Below are 24,314 nucleotides of genomic sequence, written 5' to 3' on the forward strand. Positions count from 1 at the left end.
CCCTCGGCGGGAGCGCCGCCGCACTCCCAAGCAGCGCACTGTAGCAATGCGCCACCGGGCCGGCCCTCTTCCATCTTTTTACCGGACACAGCTAGCAGACAGCACAGATGTTCCATGCCTGGATAAGAACAGCCATGCATGGCTACGGAAAGTCATGCAATGGGATAGACTGCCCTCAGTGGAGATGGATCATCACCAGCTTCAAACAAGGCCTCACTACCACTGATCATATGGCTCGCTTCTCTGGTCTGCTCACTTCCTAACTCTCTGCAGGGACTATGTGGAGTCTTCTCCATGCTCCTCAGATGTACAACTCTGCCACCTACCACCTTAGCCTCAGCTTCAGAGAAACTAGAAATCAGGCATGAATATTCTCAACTTCCCACTACCAATCCAAACATATCTGCTCACCTTCTCTTCCTTTCTTCTCATTACAAAGAAAAATTCCTTCTCTTAATACTACCTGTCCTCTGATCTTACATAAGTTGTTTTTCAATCAATGATCATATATTCTTCCGTTTATTGAGCCTTCTTTTACTTCCTTCAGCGAAGTTTTATGTAGAAGAGGTCATATACAAGTATACTTCAAAAATTTGTGGAAAAACAGAATTAAAAGATAGCATGACTCTTTCCATGAACTTTCTGAAGTACCTTCATACATCTTTTATTAGATTTGTTTCTAGGATCTTGACTTTTTGTACCTTCCCTGTCTCTACTTAACATTTTGAACATATGGAAGATGGTTAATGACTTTTTTGGTCCTTTTCTGCTAATTTTAACAGCTGTGTGAGTTCTGGGTTGGTTTCAGTTGATTAAATATTCTCATCAGGGGCCATGTTTTCCTACTGCTATGCATGTCTAATAACCCTGATTGAATGCCAGACATAAATTTCACCTTGTTTGGTGCTAGATATGTTTGCATTCCTATAAACATTCTTGTACTTTGCTCTGGGTTGTAACCATGTTACTTGGAGCAAACTGCGTGATCCTTTTAGGGCCTGCTTTAATGATTCGTTGGATCAGTCTGGAGCATCACTCATCTAGGGCTGATTATTCCTCACCGCTGAGGCAAAACCCTTCTGAGTACTCTATCCAATGTCCTATCAATTACGAGTTTTTCCAGGCCAGCTGGAAAACAGGCAATATTAGCTAATGGGCAGAGCGGGGTACCACAGGCCTCAATCCCACCCCTTCTCCTTCCTTCCTCTTCCATCCCATTTCCTTTCCCTTTCCTCTCTCCCCCTGCCTCCCAACTGTTCTAAAACAACATCTTAGACTGTAAAAAATATTAATAAAATTACATTTTCTAAAACAAACAAACAAAAAATTAGCTGGTGGGAAGAGACAATATTCCTAGCCCTACATGAGTGTTGACACTGTTCTCTCTAATCCATTTGAATGTTTTTTCCCCAGCCTTGGGTAGTTTCCTCTCATGTACTAAAAAGTACTCTGCTGAATATTTAAGAGGGGCATTCTGTTTATCTCTGGAGTTTTCGTTCTATGCAATTCACTTCTCTGCAGCACTCTGTCCTGCAGCACTCTAGCTACCTGGTCTCCACAGACCCTTAGCTTTGTTTACTCAACTCAAGGAGGCCACAGGACTCTGCCTGGTTTCCCCTCCTTGTGCCATGGCCCAGGAACTCTCTCAAGCCAGAAAGCTGGGGCAGTCGTAGAGTTCATTTATTTCCTGTGCCTCAGGGATCACTGTCCTTCACTGCCTGATGTCTAGTGTCTTAGAAACTACTGTTTTGGGTGGCCCGGTGGCGCACTGCTACAGTGCGCCGCTTGGGAGCGCAGTGGCGCTCCCGCCGAGGGTTCGGATCCCACATACAGACCAGCCGCTCACTGGCTGAGCAAGGTGCGGGAGCAACACCGAGGGTTGCGATCCCGTTGCCGGTCCCGGTCCAGTATGGGCGCGACACTGAGGGTTGCGATCCGTTGCCAGTCATGAAAAAAGACAAAAAGGAAAAAAAAAAAAAAAGGAACTACTGTTTTATATACCATCTTTTTTTGGTTTATTGCTTCAGGTGGGAGAGCACATCCAATCCTGTTACTCCATCTTGACCAGAAGCAGAAGTCTCTCTTAACTCTACCTTAACAGTGTTTTAAAATCAACTTTATCGAGATACAAGCCACAAACAAATAAAATGTACATGACTTAAGTGGACAGGTTGGTTAATGGTGACTCTCATGTAAACACCACCCCAATCAAGATACAGAACATTTATAACACTCCCACCCCAAAAGTGGTCTCTTTTCCCTTGCCCCAGTCAACCCCACCTCCCACCCCAGAAAATCAATGATCTGATTTCTATCACTATAGCTTAGTTTTGCCTGTGCCAGAACTTCATATAAATATGTTCTCTTTGTGTCTGGCTTATTTTTGAGCTTCACTGATAACACTGTATTTGTACTTCATTTCTTTTTACTGAATAGTCTTCTAATGTGTGAATTTGTGAATTGATAGACACTGTATTTGTACTTCATTTCTTTTTACTGAATAGTCTTCTAATGTGTGAATTTGTGAATATCTACTTGCCTATTGATAGACATTTGAGGTTTTCCATATTGGAGCTACTACAAATAAGGCTCTGTGAATGCTCACATCCAAGTCATTGTATGGACATAAATTTTCATTTCCCCTGGGCAAATGCCTAGGAATGGTACTGCTGGGCCATATGGTAAGTATATGTTTATGTTTAATTTCATGAGAAATTGACAAACTTTTCCAAGGTGGTTGTACCATTTTATGTTTCTATGAGCAATGTACGAGCATGTCAGTTGCTCTATACTCTTGTCGACACTAGGTATTGTCTTTTTGACTTTAGCTATTCTACTACATGTGTGGTAGTTCCTTACTGCGGTTCTAACTTGCACTTCCCCAATGACAAACATCTTTACATGTACTTATTGGCTATTTGTATATATTCTTTTGTGAAGTATCTGTTTAAGCCTTTTGCCAATTTTTAATTGGATTATTTAGTTAAGAGTTTTTCACGTACTCTAGATACATGCCCTTTGCCAGATATATGAGGGTACTTCAGAAAGTTCATGAAAAGATTCCTATTATATTTTAATTCTATTTTTCCACAAACTTCAGTACCTATATACATATTATGAGTATTTTCCTCCAGTGTGTGGTTTCCCTTTCGATTTATAAAATTTTTTAGTTTTTTTTTCAATTTATAATTTCTAAAGAACAGAAATCATTTAGAAAATATATTTTTAGTTTTTCCATTACATCTATGATCCATTTCAAGTTAATGTTTGTGTGTGGTGTAATCTGAAGGTCAAGGTTCACTTTTTTCACAGATATCCAGTTTGTCCAGCATTGTTTTACTGAAAAGATTATCCTTTCTCCATTGAATTATTTCTAGCACCTTTATCAAAAAACAATTAGCCATATATATGTATTTCTGGATTCCCTATTCCATTCAATTGTTCCACATATCTACCTTTATATCAAACAACACCGTATTACTATGCTTTATGTCAAGTTTTAAAATCAGGTAATAAGAATCCTCCAAATTTGTTCTTTGTCAAGAATGTTTTGGTTATTATAGGTCCTTTGTAATTTTATATAAATTTTAGAATCAGCTTGACAATTAAAAAAAGGCTATTGAGATTTATAAATAGGACAGTGCTGAATGCATAAATTTGAGAAAAATGAACATCTTAATATTGAGTCTTCCAACCCATTAGCATGGTAGATCCTCATTTATTTATCTCTAATTTTACTAATCAAATGTTTTATAGTTTCCACTACAGTGGTCTTCCATATCTTTTCTTATGTTTTTTCCTAAGTATTTTAATATGTTGATTCTATTGTAAATTAGTAATTTTACTAATCAAATGTTTTATAGTTTCCACTACAGTGGTCTTCCATATCTTTTCTTATATTTTTTCCTAAGTATTTTAATATGTTGATTCTATTGTAAATTATATTTTTCAGAATTTCATTTTCCATGTTTGCAGTTTGTATATAGGAAGAAAATTGATTTTTATATACTGACTTTGTATCTTGTGACCTTGCTATATTCACTTAATAATTCTAGTAGGCTCTTTTTAAATTGTATTAGGACTTTCTTTGTAGATAATCATGTTGTCCATGAATATACATAGTTTTTTCTTTCTTTCCAATCTTCCTGCCTTTTATCTTAGCTATGGTTTGAATGTGTCCTCCAAAGTTCATGTGTTGAAAACTTAATCCCAATGCAACAGTGTTGAAAGATGGGACCTTCAAGAGGTAATTAGGTCATGAGGGCTCTGCCCTCGTGAATGGATTAATGCCCTTATTGCAGGAGTGGGTTCCTGATAAAAGAATGAGTTTCTCACCTTCTCCCCATCCTCCAACCCCTGTGTGTGCACACTCTTACCCTTCCACCTTCCGCCATGGGATGACACAGCAAGAAGGCCCTCAGCTGACGTAGGTCCCTAGACCTTGGACTTCCCAGACTCCAGAACTGTAAGAAATTTATTCATTTTTAATAAATTACCCAGTCTCAGGTATTGTTAAAGCAGCACAAAATGGACTAATATAATCTTTTTCTTGCTTTAATGCACTAACCAGTACTTTCAGTATAATGTTGAATAAAAGAGGTGAGAAAGGAATGTTTACCTTGTTCCTAATCTTAGGAAGAAAGGATTCAGTCTTTCACCATTATGTGTCATGTCAGCTTTAGCTTTTTTTGTAGATAATCTTTTTGAGGCTGAGGAAATTCTTCTATATTCCTACTTTGCTGAGTTATCATGAATGGTAACTGAATATTGTCAGTAGTGTTTTCTGCATTTACTGAGATGATCATATGACTTTTCTGCTTCATTCTGTTAATATGGCAAATCACATTGATTTTCCAATGATGAAGCAATCTTTTATTTCTGGTATAAATCTCACTTGGTCGTGTGATATCATTCCTTTCATATTGCTGGATTCTATTTGCTAATATTTGAGAATTTTTGTGTCTACATTAATGAAGAACACTGTTTTTATTATGTCTTTGTAAAGTTTTGGTATCGAGATTATTCTGGTCTCATGAGTTGGGGAATGTTTCTTCCTCCATTATCCATTATCTGAAAGAAGTTTTCTAGGATTGGTATTCCTTCTGAATTGCCTAACAAAATTCACTTTTGACCCCATCTAGGCCTCTAGTATTCTTTGAGAGAAGGACTGTGATTTTTGAATTCCATTTGAAAAGCAAATATAGGGCTTTTCTGATTTTTTATTTCTTCTTAGTAAGCTGTTTTTCAAGAAACTTGCCCATTTCTCCTAAGTTACTAAAATTTGTCATAAAATTATTTACTCTATTCACTTATTTAATGTCTGTAATATCTCTGGTGATGTCTCTATCATTCCTAATACTTGTAATTTGCTTTTTTTCCTTTTCTGTTAGTTTTGCTAGGAGTTTATCACTTTTATTCAGCTTTTCAGAGAACCCACTTTTGGTTTTGTGAACTATAATTTGTATTTTATTGACTTCTGTTATTATTTTTTTCTACTTACCTTGGACTTATTTGTTCTTCTTTTTCTAGATTGGTGGGTAGAAATGTAGATCTCTGATTTTAAACCTTTCTTCCTTACTATAAATTAGCTATGAATTTCCCTCTAAGCACTGCTTTAGATGGATCATGCAAATTCTGAGATGTATTTTTATCACTCAGTCTAAAATATTTTCTAACCTTTATTGTAATATTTGAGTTATGGCTTATTTAGAGATGTGTTATTTAACTTCCAAATATTCAGGAGACTTTCTAGATAGCTTGTCATTCACTTCTATTTTAAATCTACTGCAGCTGGAAAAATCATACTTAGTAAGATTTCAATCTTCTGAGATTTACTAAGACTTTTTTATAGCCAAAATATGATGTGTTGGTGACTGTTACTTGTGCTCTTAAAAAGAATGTGCATTCTGAAGTTACTTGATGTAGTGTTCTATAAATATCAATTAGGTCAAGTTGGTTGGTAGTTATTAATCTATCAACAATTTTTTTTGATTATGCATATTCATGGGGTACAAAGCTGACCATTACCACTTGTGCTCAAGATGTGATGGCCAGATCAATACTATTAGTATGCTCATTACCACAAATTTGATTATTCCCCACCCAATCAATCCTCAACCTCCCTCCCCTTGCCCCTCTCCCCACCCTACCTTGCAACCCTAGGTATGTTCTCTCCCTCTGCAAGTCCAACACACCACTGTGGTCTTTCTTTCCTTCTTTCTTTCTTAGCTCCCACTTATGAGTCTGTTTTTCATCCCCTTGCTCAATCAATTATTGAGAGGGGATTATAAAAATGTTCATCTATGTTTGTGAATTTAAAAAATTTCATCACTTAATTTTGACAGCTTTTGTTTCATGTATTTTAAAGCTGTTATTACAGGTAAACACATTTAGAATCATTGTGTCTTCTTGATGAACTGACCCTTTTATGATTATGTCTGTCTCTAAAATGTCCCTATCTCTGGAAATGCTCCTTGAAGACCATTTTGTGTGGTATTAATATAGTTAACCCATTCTTTTATTCTTAATATGTGTCTTTATATTTACAGCATCTTACATTTTTATCCAGTCTATTTCTGTCTTTTAACTAAAATGCTGTGCCCATTTTCATTTAATGCAATTATTGATATGGTTGGGTTTGCATCTACCATCTCACTATTTGGTTTTTTGTTTGCACCATATGTTCTTTGTTCCTTTTTTCCTCCTTTCCTATTTTGGGTAATTGAATACTATTTAATTTTCCATTTTATATCTTTTTGGCTTTTTAGTGCAACTTTATTTTTTAACCATTTCTCTAGAGATTATCATGTGCATCCATAAGTTATCAGTCTACGATGAATCCATCTTATCTTATTTCACATACAATGTAAGAATCTTACAACAGTAAATCTCTGCTTAACTCCTTTCTACTTTTTGGATTATTGTCCTATAGTTTACTTTTACCTGTTATAATCCCCCTAATACCCTGTTACTGTTTTTTACTGTAAATGATTATCTTTTTAAAAAATCTAGAAATAAGAAAAAAATATTTTATCTTTATGTTTGCCATTTTTGGTGTGCCTCATTTTTTAAAATCTATATTTATATCTGGTGTTATCTTCTTTTAGCTTGAAGAACTTCAACATTTCTTGCACAGCTTTGCTAGTGACCAATTTTCTTGGCTTTTGTTTATCTGAAAGTTTATTTCACCTTATTTTTTGAAGGGTATTTTTGCTTCATACAGAATTCTAGTCTTTTCTTTCAGCTCTTTAAAGATGTCATTCCATTGTCCTATGGCTTGTACTATTTCAAGGAATAAGTCAATGGATATTCTTATTATTTTCTCCTAATATGTAATGTGCCTCTTCCCATTTAGTTTCTTTTAAAATATTCTCTTTATCTTTTACTTTCAGCAATTTGATGTGGCTAGCACTGGTTCTCTTTGTCTTTATACTGCTTGGGATTTGTTGAGCTTCTTGGATCTGTGAATTTACAATTTTCACAAAATTTGCAACATTTTTAGCTATTTCTTTAAAAAATTTTTTTCTTCCCCAACCTCTTTCTCCTCATTCTGGGACTCCAATTTTACATATACCAGATTGCTTATTACCATCCTAGAGATTACTAAACCTTCATTAATATTTTTTTTCCTGCAGTGTCCAGTTGATTTTTTCCCCCATATTGTTTCTATTTGTCTGCTGAGATTTATCATCTGTACCTTTATTATGTCCATCTTTTCCTTCAATTCCTTGAACAGGTTTATAATAGTGATTTCACAGTGTTTGACTGCAATTGCAACATCTCAGTCATCTCTTGATTTATTTCTATTGATTCCCCCCCTCTTGATTACAGATCATGTCTTCCTGCTTCTTTTCATGTCTTATTTTTTATCATGAAGGGAAACATTTGGGGGAACATCCGGATTCTGGTATCTTTCTTGAATAGGTGTTGATTTTTGTTTGGCAGATATTCAATTTATCAGCCATTTGGCCTGATCCTTTTAAGCTTGTTTTTAAGCTTTTTAGGACAGGTGTAGAGTAACCTATCAAGTACTCTAGGGCTAAAGTAGCCCCACTCCTAAGGCCTGGCTTTTCTGAAGTCTCAATTGAATTTCCAATCTACTCATCAAGGTCAATCTACTCCAGCTGGTCAAAACCCTATGTCTCCCAGCACTGCAATTTTCAGATTACAGCTTTCTATTACCTGTTCCCCCAGGCCTCACCTAGTACATATCACCTGGTACATAAGCAGCTTAGTATCTGGTCAAAGACTTAAGAGAATCTCTATTCAGATTTCTGGAGCCCCTTCTCTAAACATACCTCTCCAGTCCTCTACCTGAAAATTCCAGTTGTCTCAGCAGCCCTGAGCTGTTCTTTGCCTCCTCAGCAAGCACACTGACATCCTCTGCTGGGCTTTGCTTCCCTCTGCCATAATTCTAAAAGTGTCTCCAGGCAGAAAGCCAGGACAATTGTGGGGCTTTCCTCATGTGTTTTCCTTCTCTTAGGGATCCCAATCCTGTGCTGCCTATTTCCATTTTCTGAAAACAGTTGCTTCATATTTTTTGTCCAGTGTTGTGGTTGTTTTTGGTGAAAGGTCCGGTCTGGGAGTGGATTACAACAGCCTTAAATCAGTCTCTCTATATTTATTCCTGTATCCATCCAGTCCGGTCATACTACTACAGCCACAGTCATGTTCATATGCAGATTTTTCCAACATTTTATTAAAAAAATTTCAAACATTCATTAAAGTAGAAAGACTCAGACATTGAACACCCATGTGCCTTCCACCGAGAATCCACAATTAACATCCGTTATGTTCTCTTTATCACCTGTCCATGCATCCCTCTACCTATCCACCAATTCATCGTAGGTTGTTGAAGCTTTTTAAGGTAAGCTGATGACATCAGAACACAGTATATTTTTTATAAAATGCAAACTTAAATCACACTGCTTCCTGCTTAAAATTCATCAGGGGGTTCTCTTATCCTTTAGCTAATGATCAAAATCTGTGACACGGTCTGAAAGGACCTATGTCATCTGCTCTGCTGGCCAGTCTCTCCTTGTCTTTTCTCTGCCCTCCCCTCTCCTCTAGGCTCCCTGGGTTTCTGCCACCCTGACTTAGTTTATTGAAGGCAATATCCTCCACTCTTTCCTGCCATGCGGCCTTTGCATGGGTTTCTCCTTTGACAGGAATACTCAGCCCCAGCCCGTTCTCCCATCTTGCCTGGATATGGCCATTCATTCCTCACTTCTTCCAGGTCACTTCTGCTACCTCCTAGACAGACATCAGTTATGCCTGGTAAACACTCTCACAGCACCATATCCCTTTCTTTCAAAGCATTTATAAAAGTTTGTAATTAGAATTCTTGCCTCCCCCATTAGATATAAGCTGCATAAAGAGAAAAACTGTTTTGTCTTGCCATTGTAACCCCAGTGCATAATAAGGCACTTGGCAAATACATCTACCACTGTGTAGGCACTCAAAAAATATTCATTAAATTAATGACTACATCAGTCTTTCTTAAGAAGTCTAACAGAGGGAAAAGTAGTATCTAGGAAAATTTTCTGCTTCTTATTCGTTTGTTAAACTGAACCCAACCAGGTGGTATGGAAGTATAAGGGGTCAGCCTTAAATACTGCCTCCAGGCCAATCACAGACATCCTACTCCAGAAAGCTGAGGAACAAAGTCATTCAGAAAGCCCTCCAAAGACAGAGAATCTACAATTTTCCAGTGCTCCTCTAGACAGCCAACCTAAATTCTCATAACACTGTGCAGCCATACCTTCATTCAGTTCTCAAAGATACAGCTCTGAATCTGAGTTTTGTTTTGTTTTTTTCAAAGAAAATCTTTTTTTAAAAAAATGCTATCGTTAAGGGTTTAAAACTCATTCGGTACATCTCCCCACACACATTCATCTGACATATGAGGGCAATAATAATGGCTCTCCTCTGCTTGGTGGGACCTGAGCATGCTGTCTCCTACAGGGAGGAGGATACCTATGCCTGGGGTACATACATCTGCTGAAATGTTAAAATGAAAATCCAGGAAAGGAACAACGGCTGAACTTTCATAAAGAATAGTTCCCTATACTATAGGCATACTGGTCTTTGTCTACCAAGCTGCCCTGCAATACTAATATTTGATATCTGTAAGCAATTTTACCAGCCTATAAAAGAATATTACAAAGAAAAAACAGGCACAAGGTTGACAGAATCATCTCGGAGGCAATCCTCCATATGTTTCCCACAAGCAGTCAAATTATTAAACTCATAAACACCCTTTTCATTGTAGAAGTAATGGCAACTGTTAATGCCACCAATTGAATAGGGAACACAGGAAAATTATGGCTTTAATTTCAACTATTAAGGTATTAACAGCTGTAAAAAGAGATGGATCTGTTCGCGAAAAGCACTGTAATGAAGTGCTTTTTCTTCCCCAGGATTTGGGATCAACAGACTCAACAGCTTGCTCTGCAACATTAGTGCCCTCAACAACCTGCCCCCTTTCTCCCAAACAGCATATCAACCAACCAGAGCACAGATGGAGGGAAGACTGCTGAGAAAGCAGTCTACTTAGTACATAGCTCTCTATTGGCAAAACGGGAGCCCAGGAGTGCACATGTGACCAGAGGTGCCTCCAGGGTCCTCAGAGGTCTTTGCTATGCGTTATAAAAAACAACTTGGTCAGGAACAGATGATAGCCACAGCTGACAAGTGAGAGAGCTCTACTGAATCTGTTGCTAGTGCCTGGCTACTGTCCACTGCTGTTGCCAGGGAAACAGACGTCAGTTTGATGGAAACAAGGATCAGCGAAAACTTTCACTTACCTCGTTTCCACTGATCCCGACAGCCATTTCTATGGAAACAGTAGCTGCGAGCCAGCGGCAGAGAGGTTACCACTCACTTGTTAATGTCAGGTGTGGCTACCAGCCTGTGCACGTCCGGTGCCGTTGTACCAACAGCACCAGGATCCAGCTGTCAGCTATCCCTGACAGCCTTTTAACTCTGCAACAAGAAAGTTCAGTGTTCAAAAGTATATATAAATGTTTAGCTTGGTTCTTTACAAGAAAAAGGAAATTTAGCATTCTTCCATTGAAAGCCAAATCAGGGCTTAATTTCTTGTTCTACAAAAGCCAAACCACATTAGATTACTAAAGGACCCTGGGTCTTTCCAGCTCCCTGACCTCAGCATTGAACCCCAGTCACAACATTACTTCAAATATCAAGAAAAAAAGACATCCAACTGTGTGGACCAATCTTTCATATATTAGCCTAGTCAAACCAAAGATAAATCCAGCTAAATGTGGGGTTTTTGCTACAAGTGACCATTAAGGGTGTCTTTGGCACTGTGGCAGCTTGATCATCTCTCATTACACACAGGAAATCTTTTTATTTTAATCATAAGAACTATCTACAAAGAGCCTGCTGCCGTCCCTTCGCCTTTTTTGGACTAGACTTCTATGTGCCTTATTGGCCACTTGCCAAAAATTCTATTGGCCAAGCTATGGAATTAACTCATTAACTCAGCACAGTTTAATTTTGTAATAAGATGGTAACAAATCACATGGATAGCCTGGTTATCCCGTGACCTCAACACTATCCATTTCAATTTTGTAACCAATTTGACTACTCTTGTAAGATGCACATACGTCAGAGGGGACATACATGAGAAAAACCCATTACTCCTTTTCTATTGGTAGGTGCTGGTAAGGTTTGAATCAGAGAAAATTCTAATCCCAGTCGTGAAATTTTATAGAAATACCTATTCCTTGAGGGTATGTATCCACTTAGGAAATATTCACAATTGATACAACCACCATATGCCTTTTCGCCTCCTGAGCCACCATTCAAAGGGAAGAAATCAAGATCGCCTGGCTTATAATGGTGTGAATTTAAATGAACCATGGTATGAACTATGATGCTCCAAACGTGACTCCATTCTGCAAAATTCTGATGTAATACAGTCTACAGTCCCACCTGCACCTCTCCACTCTCTATATACCTCTTTGTTTTAGGAAACAAAGATTTCATAAAAGTAGCCAAGCCTGAGTCTTTGATGTACCTCTGGTATTTGATATACCCAGTGTAGGAAGTGAGGTTAAGAAAGATGAACTGTTTTGAAAAGTGCCCTTGCTTTTATATAATGCTTCATTTCGTCCATATTTCCTCAAAACTTCTAAAGTTCAAATAAATAGGCCCGTAGTAATATAAGATTGGATTAATGATTTAAAAAGGTACCTGTGACCTGGTACATCTGGAACTTATTGGGACACAAGGAATACAAGTTAATTTAGAACTGAATGATTTTGAATTTTGAATTTATAGACATGGGCTGGGTTTACACTCAATCTTATGTCATAAAAGCTGGTTTACTAAAAAGATTTATTGCCTGACAACATACGAGGCCTACTTAAGAAAGTGTTTCAAGTATTTTTTGTAAGATGTTAGCAAAACTGAAGCTTTAAATTCATAGTCAAGTTATAAATTAATCTATTCTTTAAAGCAGGCCCACATGGTGGTTTATACAGTAATATCCTTTAGTAATCATTGGCTTTTGTCATTATGTATATATGTATATATACATATATACATATATATTTAGGTAATAAAACATTTAAAAATTATATAATTCTGACTTTTCACTAATAGAGGCCCACCTTGGCCAATTATTATTAATTTGTTTAAAATGACTGAACTAATCAGATTCTTTTCTTGCATCAAGCCCCATTTTATATACTCTTACTGGAGCCATCATAACAACAGTGATCAGGCATTCTACATTCTTTAGCTCACTAAATCTTCACTGAACTCCCTAAGGTTGATACTGTTATTGGCTCCATTTCACAGATAAGGAAAGTAAGGCTCAAAGAGGTAAGTAAATTGCCCCTAATCTCACAATTGGTAAAAGGTAGAGCAAAGATTCAAGTCTCAGTCATCCGACTCTAAAGCTGGAAAGCTTTACCACTATGTTACAAACATGCCATTCCCCTCTATTTGTGCAAAAGAAAAAGAAAAAAAAAATCATCGTCAAATATAACTCAAATAGCAACAATTTAGATCTGCATAATACTTTACGGTTGACAAAGAACTTCCACACCCTCCAAAGCTACCTCCCGGTGGCACAGAGAACAACAGGAATATGTGGATAAAGCATGTTTCTCTTGTTCACCTCCTGGGAAATTCAGAAAATGCTACACTTCACAATACCCAAAGAGCCCCCTTGCTTAGTCCCACTTCCCAGGCAGGGGAATGAAGGAAGATCCACAGGTTCAAGAGAAGGGTATGTTAAATGAGTGAAATCCTCTCTATATTTTTTGAAGCACTTCTACATTCATCAGCTGATTTAAAACCACCCTGTGAGTGAGACGGCAAGACAGGACTATCCCTGGTTGAGGGACAAGGAGACTGAAGCTCAGGGTGACTAAGTGAAGCCCTGGAGTGAACATGAACTCTGGCAGGACAGAACCCAGGTCTCCCAGTCCCCTTCTTGCTGTCCAAGCTGCATCTCAGGAGCCCAGGGAGTCCTCTGCCTTAGGCACTCAGACACCACTGCTGCAGGTGTGGCTGGTGGCAGGTGGGTCCTGAAGTGGAGACGCAGGCACAGAGGCAACCAGCCCACTGCCTGTCACCACCATTCTCCCCCAGGAATCTAGCAGTGGTTCTAAGGAAATAAGGGGCTGAAACACCAATACGTTCTCTTATTTGCCTATTTACTGATGAAAACCTCAAGAGGGACTGGAGTTAAATGAACAACTTTAAAAGTGAAAAACCGCTAATGTTCTAAAAAGCCAGTGTGATAAACCGAGACATACCTAATCCATCTGAACTGTAAACCTAGAGAAGATACTCTTTCCAATTCCTCTTGGTAATGGGACTATCCCCTCAGTGACAACTTAACGTAAAACTGCAACACTAGCTACAGCTCTTGGCTCCTCCCACAGTGCACTACCACCAGAGACCAAAGTGCCCATCTGTGTTCACACTTGCCTACGCAGGGCACACAGCTCATAAACTTCATACTCACCTTGAGAAAAGAAAAGAGGCTGTTATAAAACCAAAAATTTTTCCAAAGCATCAGGCTTACAATGCTTCGAACATGTATAAACACTAAATCAAATGTGCAGATTATAGTCAGTTCAAGAATACAATAGGATGGCATGGCCACACACAGAAAGAGGGAGCCAAGGAGTATAAACAGTTATTTCAGAATGGTTAACAGACAAAGACACACAGCATCCTCTAACGTTTCTTCATTAGAAGGCGAGAACATGGTCTTGACTGAGGCTTCTAACACGGGAACCTTTTACTTCAGTACTTTGGGGATGACATTTGTGTTGGTCTGACAGTCCCCTAGGGGCTGTGCAACATCAGCTGCCTTCCTGTTAACATTTATGTCTTTCTGCATGTGCAATACCTCTAGTGTTCCCTAAAAGAATCGTAAAACATCTTAAGATTGAGATAGAAAAATACTTCATTTGCTTTAAAAACAACACAATACAAATGGGAAAGAGGGGGACAGCAGGCAGAGAAGCAGGGGGATTGCTGGGGCAGGTGGAAGCAAGACATTCCCTCGACAGTGTCCCCTGCTGGGCACTGTCTCAGCTTTGAGATCCAGCTTGCGGAGGCCCTTGGTTCACACCTCTGCTCTAGCACCACTCAAACACAATGGCCCCTACTAGACCATGAATGCTGAGCACAAGGCCTGTGTCTTAGACATCCTGGCACCACTGGCCTCTGGCTACGAGCCAGGCACTTGACAGGAACTCAGGAAATGCTGGCCCAATCAGCAACCACATCGAAGGGGCTCTGCCCTGCAGACACGGTTCTTATTTCACCCTCAGCACTTCCTACCAATGTGGCCTTACAGTGCAGGAGAGGCAGGGTGCATGCAGCCTCCAGGAGTCCAGGCATAGTCTGAAATGACAGTTCAAATTACTGGGAAACTTAAGTTTTCTTTTAAAAATTCATGTTCATAAAAATTCTCCTTCATAAGGGGTCTAAGTTTTGATGCAAAAATAATGTTTTTAAATAATGTATTATTTCTCCCCAAAACATATTTCAGTAAGCTGGTTGTTCCATGAAGGTGTGTGCCTTTTTCTATTCTCCAGCTTTGGGTACCTCCCATGGGGCTGCACGTTTAACCCCCATCATTAAAATGGGGGGCCCTCCTCCCATCTTTCCCTCTATTTCTTTTTTAAGCACCTCATGATTTGGCTCCTACCTCTGCTTCATCATGCTGGGGTGACGGTTCCTGCCTGGGGAAGCTAAAAGATAAGGCATGTCACTGGCACTGTTAAAATTAGTGGTTTCCATGGCCTCCGTCAGTTTAGTTGGGTTTAGGAGACACGGGGCGCCAAGGAATTCACAACAGGATTGCTGTTAACCTTGTATGGGCAGTTCCTGTGGCAAAGTCAGACACGATGTTTTCTCCAGGAATAAATGCCACCCGTGTAATCCCAACCCTCACCTAAGGCCACCAGGGTGCATTAGGAAGAAGGCACTTTAAAGTCTGAAGTGAAAGAACACGAGGCTTGAGGAGCCCTGGATCTGCGGCAGGAAGCAGGGTGGGGCAGAGGAAGGAGTATGCTGTCACCCCCTTGCTGGGGAGCACTGGCTCCTGGGCCACTTCTACACAGGGGCTTCACGTGACTGTGTGTGCCCATGGTATGAAACTGACCACACTCAATCAAGGAGAAATCACAGTGCGTATCCCCTGGACACAGGCATGGAGGTCTTGAGGGAAGTGAGGAAAGGAAGCCGAGATGGATAACTGCACTGCTTTCTGCTCTGGAAAAGGCAGTGTTCTGAAAAATGCGATAAAGCTCTTTTCACTAACTCAGCACACATAAAGACATCACTTCTCTGAGATACGGCCGTGGAAAGAGAAAGATGGAGTGACTTGAGATAAACTCCCTCACATCGTGTCTATCAATGCTATCAATGAGGATGTCTGAGCTCATACAGTGACAAAGCCTCCTTGGGGGACATGGGCACCTCCTGGGCCTCCAGATTTCCCCATCCCCTGGGCAATAGCTGTACCCTGGAGCTGCTTCTGAGAGAGCCCAGATGGCCCCCTGCTCCCTTCTTGGGGTCCTCTGCTCTCTGGGTGTCTAAGGGATGGTGAGGAAGCAGAGCTGCCCACAGGGGCTCTGGGATGGTCCCTCCAACCACAGGCAGGGCAGAGCCCTGCAACACAAGGCAACCCCTTTCCAAGTCAGTCTCTGTTGAACCCTCATTATGGAGGGTCAATCCACAGAGATGAGGTGGTAAACAAAATGAATTTCAAAAATGGTGACTGAATGACGAGGACTGTGACAAGGCCACAAGAGATGTATGCACAAAAGCTGATCATGATTTTGCATTGAAGATTCTACCAGCTATGATTAAAACTGAATTAGAGGGACGATTCTCACAGTGACAGCAGTAGAAAACCCAGCTAATAAAGGACTCCAACCTGAGGAAGTAAGATTTTGAAACTGTTCAGTATTTATGTGTTAATCTAGGCTTATTTCTCCTTCATGATAAAATCTGAAACACCATGGGAAGTTATTTCTGATGCACTGTGGGTAACCTAAAAGGCCCAGGTTATGTACTAATGAAAACAAACCCACAAGAGACAGAGGCCTCTTCCTGAGGGAGACCAAGGCTGGGAGCCCTTTTCCTCATTTGTAATCTACCCCTACACTTTCGCATACTAATGCAACTGGCTTCAGGGAAATCTTTTCATTAGGTTAATAGTGTTTGGCAAGCATCAGAAACACAAAATCTCACAGACAGATACAGACAGAAAGAATCACAGGTCAATCCAAAAGCAACACACTGAGGGGACACCAGAGTCCACACGCATGCAGAGAAGCCATCAGGAGGCAGCTGGGAGACACACAGAGCCGCCTCACATGTGGCGGCAGAATGTGCAACACGGATCCAACTGCTTACCCACTAAGGACACCAAGAACCAGGTTAAGGACGAAAAATGAGCCAAGGATGATGAGACTAACAAAATACACCCATGGCCATTCCCATCCTATCGCATCATTTACCTGTAAAATGCAAGGAGAATGGTTATCAGTTATCCATTTACTAAAGAGCAGAGCCCCAGTTGCAGCTGCCAGACCACTCAGTGCTTTGGCTGAAAGTTGGTGTTCCTAGGACAGGGACAAGACCTAGGTCCTGCCATTCTTTTCTTCAAATAAGAACAAGTTCTGCTGCTGAAATCTAGAAATGTGGCCTACCAAAAGTTGGCCCAGACCAGCTCGTTCAGCGACTGTTTCATACCAATTAATCTGCATTATATTTGGATCCAGACCAATAAAGCAATTATAAATGTATCTCATTTGCGGACAAACAAAAGGGCAAGCAATGGAAGCTATTTAAATCCCAGGCAACAACGCTGATTAATTTCTGGTCGATAATCATTCAATAGCTTTCTTTCATGGAGGCTGGTGAGGTTCCAGGAAACAGTGTGATTTGGGAAGCCTCAGCAGAAAAGAAAGCATCTCAGAGGACGCATAAAGCATCTGGCACGCACCCGGCAGCCCCCATCTAGCAAAGCCTGTGTGGTCTTGGCAACTGTCCTCAGGACTCTGCTTTCAAGATGAAAGAGGTGTAGCTTACCCGCTCAATACACCAAGTACAAGATTTAGTACGAAAAATGACCCAAAGATGACGAGACTGACAAAATACACCCAGGGCAATTCAAATCCCATAGCATCATTCATCTGCAAGAAATAAGAGTTGTCTCATAGGAGTGGATTAATAAGAGAATCTAGTAAGGAGAGAGGGTCACATTAAAGACAGCATTCTACACATTTAATTAAACATTTATTTAGATTCAAATCCAAGATAACAGTAACCAATGCACATTCATTACGTTCTCCCAACACACATACACTCATACAGGCGTATGCGCACACACAGCTTCGAAGACTCATCAAGGCTTTCAGGCCACATAGCAGATTTTGGCCCCTGGTAGGGAAATCAGCTGATATTTGCCTCTCTCTCACAGAAAACTGCCTTGGTAAGTGATTTTCAGAAAAGGTCTTCATAGAGGATAAAACTAGTGCTTAGCTGAAGCCTATTTTCTACTCTTCCCAAGTTGTTAGCACTTACTTTTTTGTGTGATGGTGGAAAAGTCTTAATTATAGAGACAAACTGCAGCATTTGACTCTATAAACTCTTTAAGAAACTCCTAAAAAAATGTGTGTACCTAAAAAAAGAAAAAAAACCCTCCTAAAATAATAACTTTCCTCTGGAAGCCAAACTATCCAAGGAAACCTAACCCACCTTAAATCTGGATTATCTGCAATCAGTGAGTGCAAGTACAGCTAAAAGAATGCAAAAAGAAAATTTTCAACTAGCTGACACATAGTCAGGGATGCTTTAGGGAATGGGATTTTTCTCAGTTGCATCCACCGGAAGGACCCAGGAAAAGGAAAGAAGCCCTTATCCCCCACACCTAGCTTTGACCCAATTGAACCCCAGGAGACTGACTCTGGCTGTGAACTGACTGGGATTAGAGGTGAAAGAGGGCTTAGCCAGAGGAACCTGTGCTCCTACTTCTGGACAAGCCCGAGCTGCACATAAGTTTTAGTAGTGAGCAGTTTTCAAGTGGGAGCAAACAGGTGCTTTAAGGATCAAAGCTGGACAGGTCAGTGTTAAATCGGGTAAACATCTCTCCTAGGAAAGAGTTGTTAAGGATGACTCGGGGACAGAATGGATGATGCCATGCCTGACCATGCTGGAACACCCAGAATCTTCAGCCAATAAGAACTATATAAAGTCTAGGCAGAGTCATTGCTCTTGCCTTGCAGGTGCATGCCCTTAGGGTTTTAAGCTTGTGCTTTCCTGCACATTATCTANAAGCCAAACTATCCAAGGAAACCTAACCCACCTTAAATCTGGATTATCTGCAATCAGTGAGCGCAAGTACAGCTAAAAGAATGCAAAAAGAAAATTTTCAACTAGCTGACACATAGTCAGGGATGCTTTAGGGAATGGGATTTTTGTCAGTTGCATCCACCGGAAGGACCCAGGAAAAGGAAAGAAGCCCTTATCCCCCACACCTAGCTTTGACCCAATTGAACCCCAGGAGACTGACTCTGGCTGTGAACTGACTGGGATTAGAGGTGAAAGAGGGCTTAGCCAGAGGAACCTGTGCTCCTACTTCTGGACAAGCCCGAGCTGCACATAAGTTTTAGTAGTGAGCAGTTTTCAAGTGGGAGCAAACAGGTGCTTTAAGGATCAAAGCTGGACAGGTCAGTGTTAAATCGGGTAAACATCTCTCCTAGGAAAGAGTTGTTAAGGATGACTCGGGGACAGAATGGATGATGCCATGCCTGACCATTCTGGAACACCCAGAATCTTCAGCCAATAAGAACTATATAAAGTCTAGGCAGAGTCATTGCTCTTGCCTTGCAGGTGCATGCCCTTAGGGTTTTAAGCTTGTGCTTTCCTGCACATTATCTAGCTCCAGGTTTTAACTTTACAGAATGAGGCTCATGCATTTCACAATGTTTGCCTCATGCAGAAGCCAAACAGGAAAAGAGAACATTTGAAAAAAAAAAATTACCTAACATCTGCTGCTGAAGTCTAGGGAAGAGGGCATTAAATCCCTTATGAAACACCTGTTTGGCCACATGAAAACTGATGTGTTTAATAGAACTCATATCAGTCTACACATCTTACATTGGCAATTAGAGTAATGAATGAGCCAGGGCCGTGGCTGCAATTGTTGATCTAATTAAGCTAGATAAACTAATTTCTGCAGGAAGGCAGAAGGTAATTCTTCCAAAGCAACTATACCACTAAACTTATTTAAAAACCCATGTGTGGAGAAGATCCATGCTGCCTGGTATGGTGGCCAGATCACAGCCTGCAGTCAGCACCTGTGACAGAGACACCTCTGGGCCTGTATTCCCTTCTTGGAAGAGAGATGCATGCAGCAGGGGTCTGAGTGCTCAGCAGGGTGAGGGAAGGATGTGCAACTCCAAGGTTCCCACTGGGGAGCCTCACTCTTCTGCTACTCTGGCCAAGTCAGCGGGCCACTCCCTGTGCTTTGGGCCTCAGCCTGGTGTTCTGAGAACAGCTCTAGTGACAGCTGTCCTCTCCACTCAGGAGGAAAAGTTTTCTCCACAAAAATTAAAAAGGCTTTTAATTTCTTGGGAGTAGGTGTTCAGCAGATTCACATTTGCTCAAATCAGAAGTATCGCCTGGAATGCAGCTGATGGCCGGGGAAAAAGGCTGGAACTAAACAAGAGCCACAGAAGACTCTCCATCTCCACAGCAGAAGGTGGGCAGGAGAGACAAAGCCTGAGCTGTACAGGCCAGTCTTTCTCTCAATTAAGCCTTCTCAATCCAAGTCCCTTTCAGAGCCAAGTATTTCTTAGACCTTATCACACACACAGGGAAAAATCAGAACTTGCAAGCTGTTCCCAAAAATACCCACATGAAAATAGAGACTCTACTTGGGATTTTGTCTGCACGGTGTTTATCAACAATGGAGAAATTGGCATGAGCTAAAGCACTTCAATTTAGATTAATTTTTTAAAATATTTATATCAAAGTCATCATGGGGTGTCTGTCACCTGGTGCCCAGGAAATAATTTTCTATTTAGCTTCAGTTTTTCCTCATTTTAAGGGCTTAAATGCACATTCATGTCTCAAATTAAAGGCCAAGCTAAAGCTTTGTTTTTTCCAACTGTTGAAAACACTACCAGAAGCTTGGTACACAGGTTGTAGCTCCTCAGAGCATGGAATAAGAGAAGGCACAGATAGGCAAGCCCTGGCTGAGTGCCTAGCAAAGAACTTCCCAGGTGCCCTGAATGAAGGAGACCGTCAGCCTGACCATAAGTCCTTCCTGCCGGGCTCCGGCAGCCTGCACCTCCAAGGTGTGTGCACCGAGAAAAGGGCTTGGTGCTAAGGCAAGAAGCCACAAACGATTTAGATGGATGGCTCTTTCCTGAAACCAATGCTTTCAAATTAATTTCCTTCATTTCATTCCCTCAGAATTGAAAAAAAAAAATTTCCTGTAAGTTGAAGAAAAAAATGAAATCATGTAGTCTAATTCTGCACCTTATAACAAGGAAATTAAAGACCAGAGAGGTTCAGTAACCTACTGCAGGTCACACAACCAGCCCTATCCAGCCATAAGGCTCTTTCCCTGCCCTACAACCTACTGCCTCTGTGAGCAGCAAATATGTGTGAGTCAAATGACACTTTAATTATATTTATAGAACTCACTCTATAAAAGAGCTCTATTGTAATGTTTTCCACCAGAAGTTAAGGATCCCGCTCCTAGAACACAACTGTTTGGATGTGCTAAGTGAGCCTTTCTGCATATCGGAAGCACCTGTACTTCCTTTTTCATGACCCTGCCAGCCATTTGCCAGATAACCTTGAGAATTAAGGCATAATGAGCTTGAGAACATTGACTGACTATAAACTTGACTGGAGGCAAAACAGTCCCCCACAAAGACTTTGTCCACCAAATACAAACACCTAAAGGATTGAGAAATTTGCTTGTAATCAATATTTAAAACCTAATATCCTTTATCTCTCAAGATGTTCCCTTTGTGTCTTAGTTGTGGATAAAAATAGACATTTGAACATGGCCCGTCTACACCAATGAGGCAATAGGCTTGGACACCTGAAGGGTGATAACAGTCACTTGTATTAGCTGAGCAACTGCTCTGTGCCTAGCACTGTGCTGGGCAGGCACTGTTGTTCTGGAACACAGCTGTGTGGCTTCCAGCTGACCATGGTCCATACAATATTAGGAGGCTTGGTTTCTTGGCTCCTGCCTATCTCTAAGATATTAATAAATGCAGTCAACAAATAGTTAAAAACAATCTTGATGTGTTTCAGAGAGTAAGATCTTATGTAACACTCTGGAATACATTACTTAGCTGCCCCCTAGTGTTCTAGGATTCACAAACTGATGACAAGTGGAAGAACGCCAAGGAAAGAGTGCTGGGTTCTAATCTAGATCAGGGGTCTCCAAACTATAATCCTCAGGCCAAACCCAGCCTACTGCCTGCTTTTATATGGCTCTTGAGCTAAAAAGGGCTTTATGTTTTTAAAAGGTTGGGGAAAAAATCAAAAGAATATTCGATGGCATGAAAGTCATACTAAACTCAAATCTCAGGGTCCATAAATAAAGTTTGACTAGAATAGAGCCACGCCCATTTGTTCATGTATTGTCAATGGCTGCTCCTGAGCTATGGCAGCAGAGTGGAATAGTTGTGATGGAGACGCGTGGCCTGCAAAGCCAAACATAGTTACTATTTGGCCCCTTACAAAAAAGTTTACAGATGGACCCCTGTTCTAGATTGAGGACGACAACCATTTGCTGTAGGACCATGGGGATGTTCCGTGGTCTCTCTACATCCCACTGTCTCCATCTTCAAGATTCTAGACCTTCTATAAAGGGATACAGACTGGGATAATATTTATGAATTTTTTGAGTTTCTCCATCAGAATAAAGATGCTATGTAATTCATAGAGAATGTAATTATATTGTCAAATTATTAATGATGTCATTGTCATATTAACAATAAAGACAATAATTATACCATCCTAAGTGATACTTAGAACTTCTTGGGAAAACAAGTGGAAACTTCTGTTTCTAGGGGCATGCAGTTCTCTCTCCTTTAATCAAATACTCCCAGAGTTTTCACTTGCTTGGCAATAGGAAAACTGTTGTGAGAGAATCAAGGTACAGAAACATAACAAAGTATAAAACTGTCCATTAGTCAAGGCATGTCGGATCAGCAACTGACAATTCACCATGACAATGAAGAGAAGAAGAAAGCTGAGACGAGTCCCAGATTTTTATGTTTTAGAAAATCAAAATGTGGTTTTCTGTACTGTTTGGGGGTAAGGATGAGAGTTTGGGCTATTTGGACAATGCTTTTGCTATTTATCAGAAAAACCAAGGAAGACTGGGATTGAGACCTCAAGTAATCTGACTAGAAATTACAATTTAGAAGATAATAATAAGAATCAGCCTTTCACCTAACTTGAGGGCTCCCTTGCTTGGCATGGTCTTGGCTCTTCCAATATCATCTCCCTCCTTCTTCCTCTTCCTGAATAGAAGTAACAGATGTGCATATCCACACAGACAGACAGACACACACACACACACACACATTCTCCTATGACAATCAGAAAAAAAGAAAAGAGGGAAAAACAAGATATAACATGCCGGTGATGCTTAAACCTCATCAAACTAGACTCACACTTTGGGGACTACAGATAAAACACACCTTCTTTGTCCAGCATTGAACACAAAGGGACTTTACAACCCTGCAAGCATTCCATTCACTGGTGAAGGGAAGCAACATCCGATTAATAACAATTATATGTTATGCTCTCTGAAGTTAAGGAGCAATATGATATGCTGTAAAGTGTCTAAAATTTAGAAACTGTCAGAAGCTACATCTCATTTTGCAGGCTCTCTAACTAGAAGCTGCTGATTCAAGAAGTACTTTATTACTAATTTTCCTTTAAAACTCATTATTGGAATCCTGGTCAATTGTGTTGAACTTGGATTTAGCCTCAAAATCTACATGTTAGCTGTTTTCCCAGCAACTCTTGTACCATGGAAAACAATTTCTAAATTTCTGTGAGCTTTTTAAATTCTACCAAACAAACTCAGCCCTCGGAAATGGCTGTTAAGATATTTCTACACTTTATTTACAGCAAACCCTTCTGGCTCTGCCGGAAACAAGAATAAGCCCTAACTATGAAAAGGGTATTCAACTGTTTCCATGGTGGGTTGGATGGGTCCACCAGCCCTGGAAGTTTGACACGTTGTGTGTACCCTTTCTGCCAGAGATCTATAGCTCCAAATAGAAAGAGAACTAAGGGCTTGTGCTGGGCCACTTTAGAGTAACGCTCAAGATATAAAAGGAAAATATTATAATAGGAGAAAAACTCATGTTGGGGTTAAGGTCACATCGAGTTGTGGAAGGGATCCAACTTAAGCTCCCTATTCTCCCTTCAGGATCTAGGAGAGTAACCTGCCTATCTGTATAAAAGATCAGTTTAGCCTATGGAAGTCCAGGGGCCTCTTAAACTGGGATATGACCCACTGGCTCTCTTAGGGTGTAAGAAGGACAGCCCTGGCCTCCAAGGAGGATTACTGGGCATACTCAGCAACAATTCCCCAGGCAGCACTGGGGAGTGGAGGACTAAATGGCCAGACCCCAGCATCACGCAGCAGCTTTCTAGAACTGAAACTAAGGCCCTGGGGAGCAGGATGATGAGGCCTGCTGAGTGAAGAGGTCTGCTTCCCTTCCCAAAGAATTTGCTCCAGGGTTCTCATCCAGTCAACTCTC

The 24,314-nt window shown here is 40.4% G+C and overlaps 1 protein-coding gene across 1 annotated transcript in view; it reads right to left on the reverse strand.

The window, feature by feature from the left end:
* LOC103603077 (voltage-dependent L-type calcium channel subunit alpha-1D) overlaps nt 1-24,314 on the reverse strand; it is a 165,326-nt gene that overhangs the window by 126,847 nt on the left and 14,165 nt on the right. The window contains exon 5 of the mRNA XM_008587553.1: nt 16,915-17,018. Coding sequence (XP_008585775.1) covers nt 16,915-17,018 — 104 coding nt within the window. The remainder of the gene's footprint in view (nt 1-16,914; nt 17,019-24,314) is intronic.

The sequence above is a fragment of the Galeopterus variegatus genome, unplaced genomic scaffold, assembly GCF_000696425.1.
Source record: "Galeopterus variegatus unplaced genomic scaffold, G_variegatus-3.0.2 Scaffold4424, whole genome shotgun sequence".
In the NCBI taxonomy this organism is placed as follows: Eukaryota; Metazoa; Chordata; class Mammalia; order Dermoptera; family Cynocephalidae; genus Galeopterus; species Galeopterus variegatus.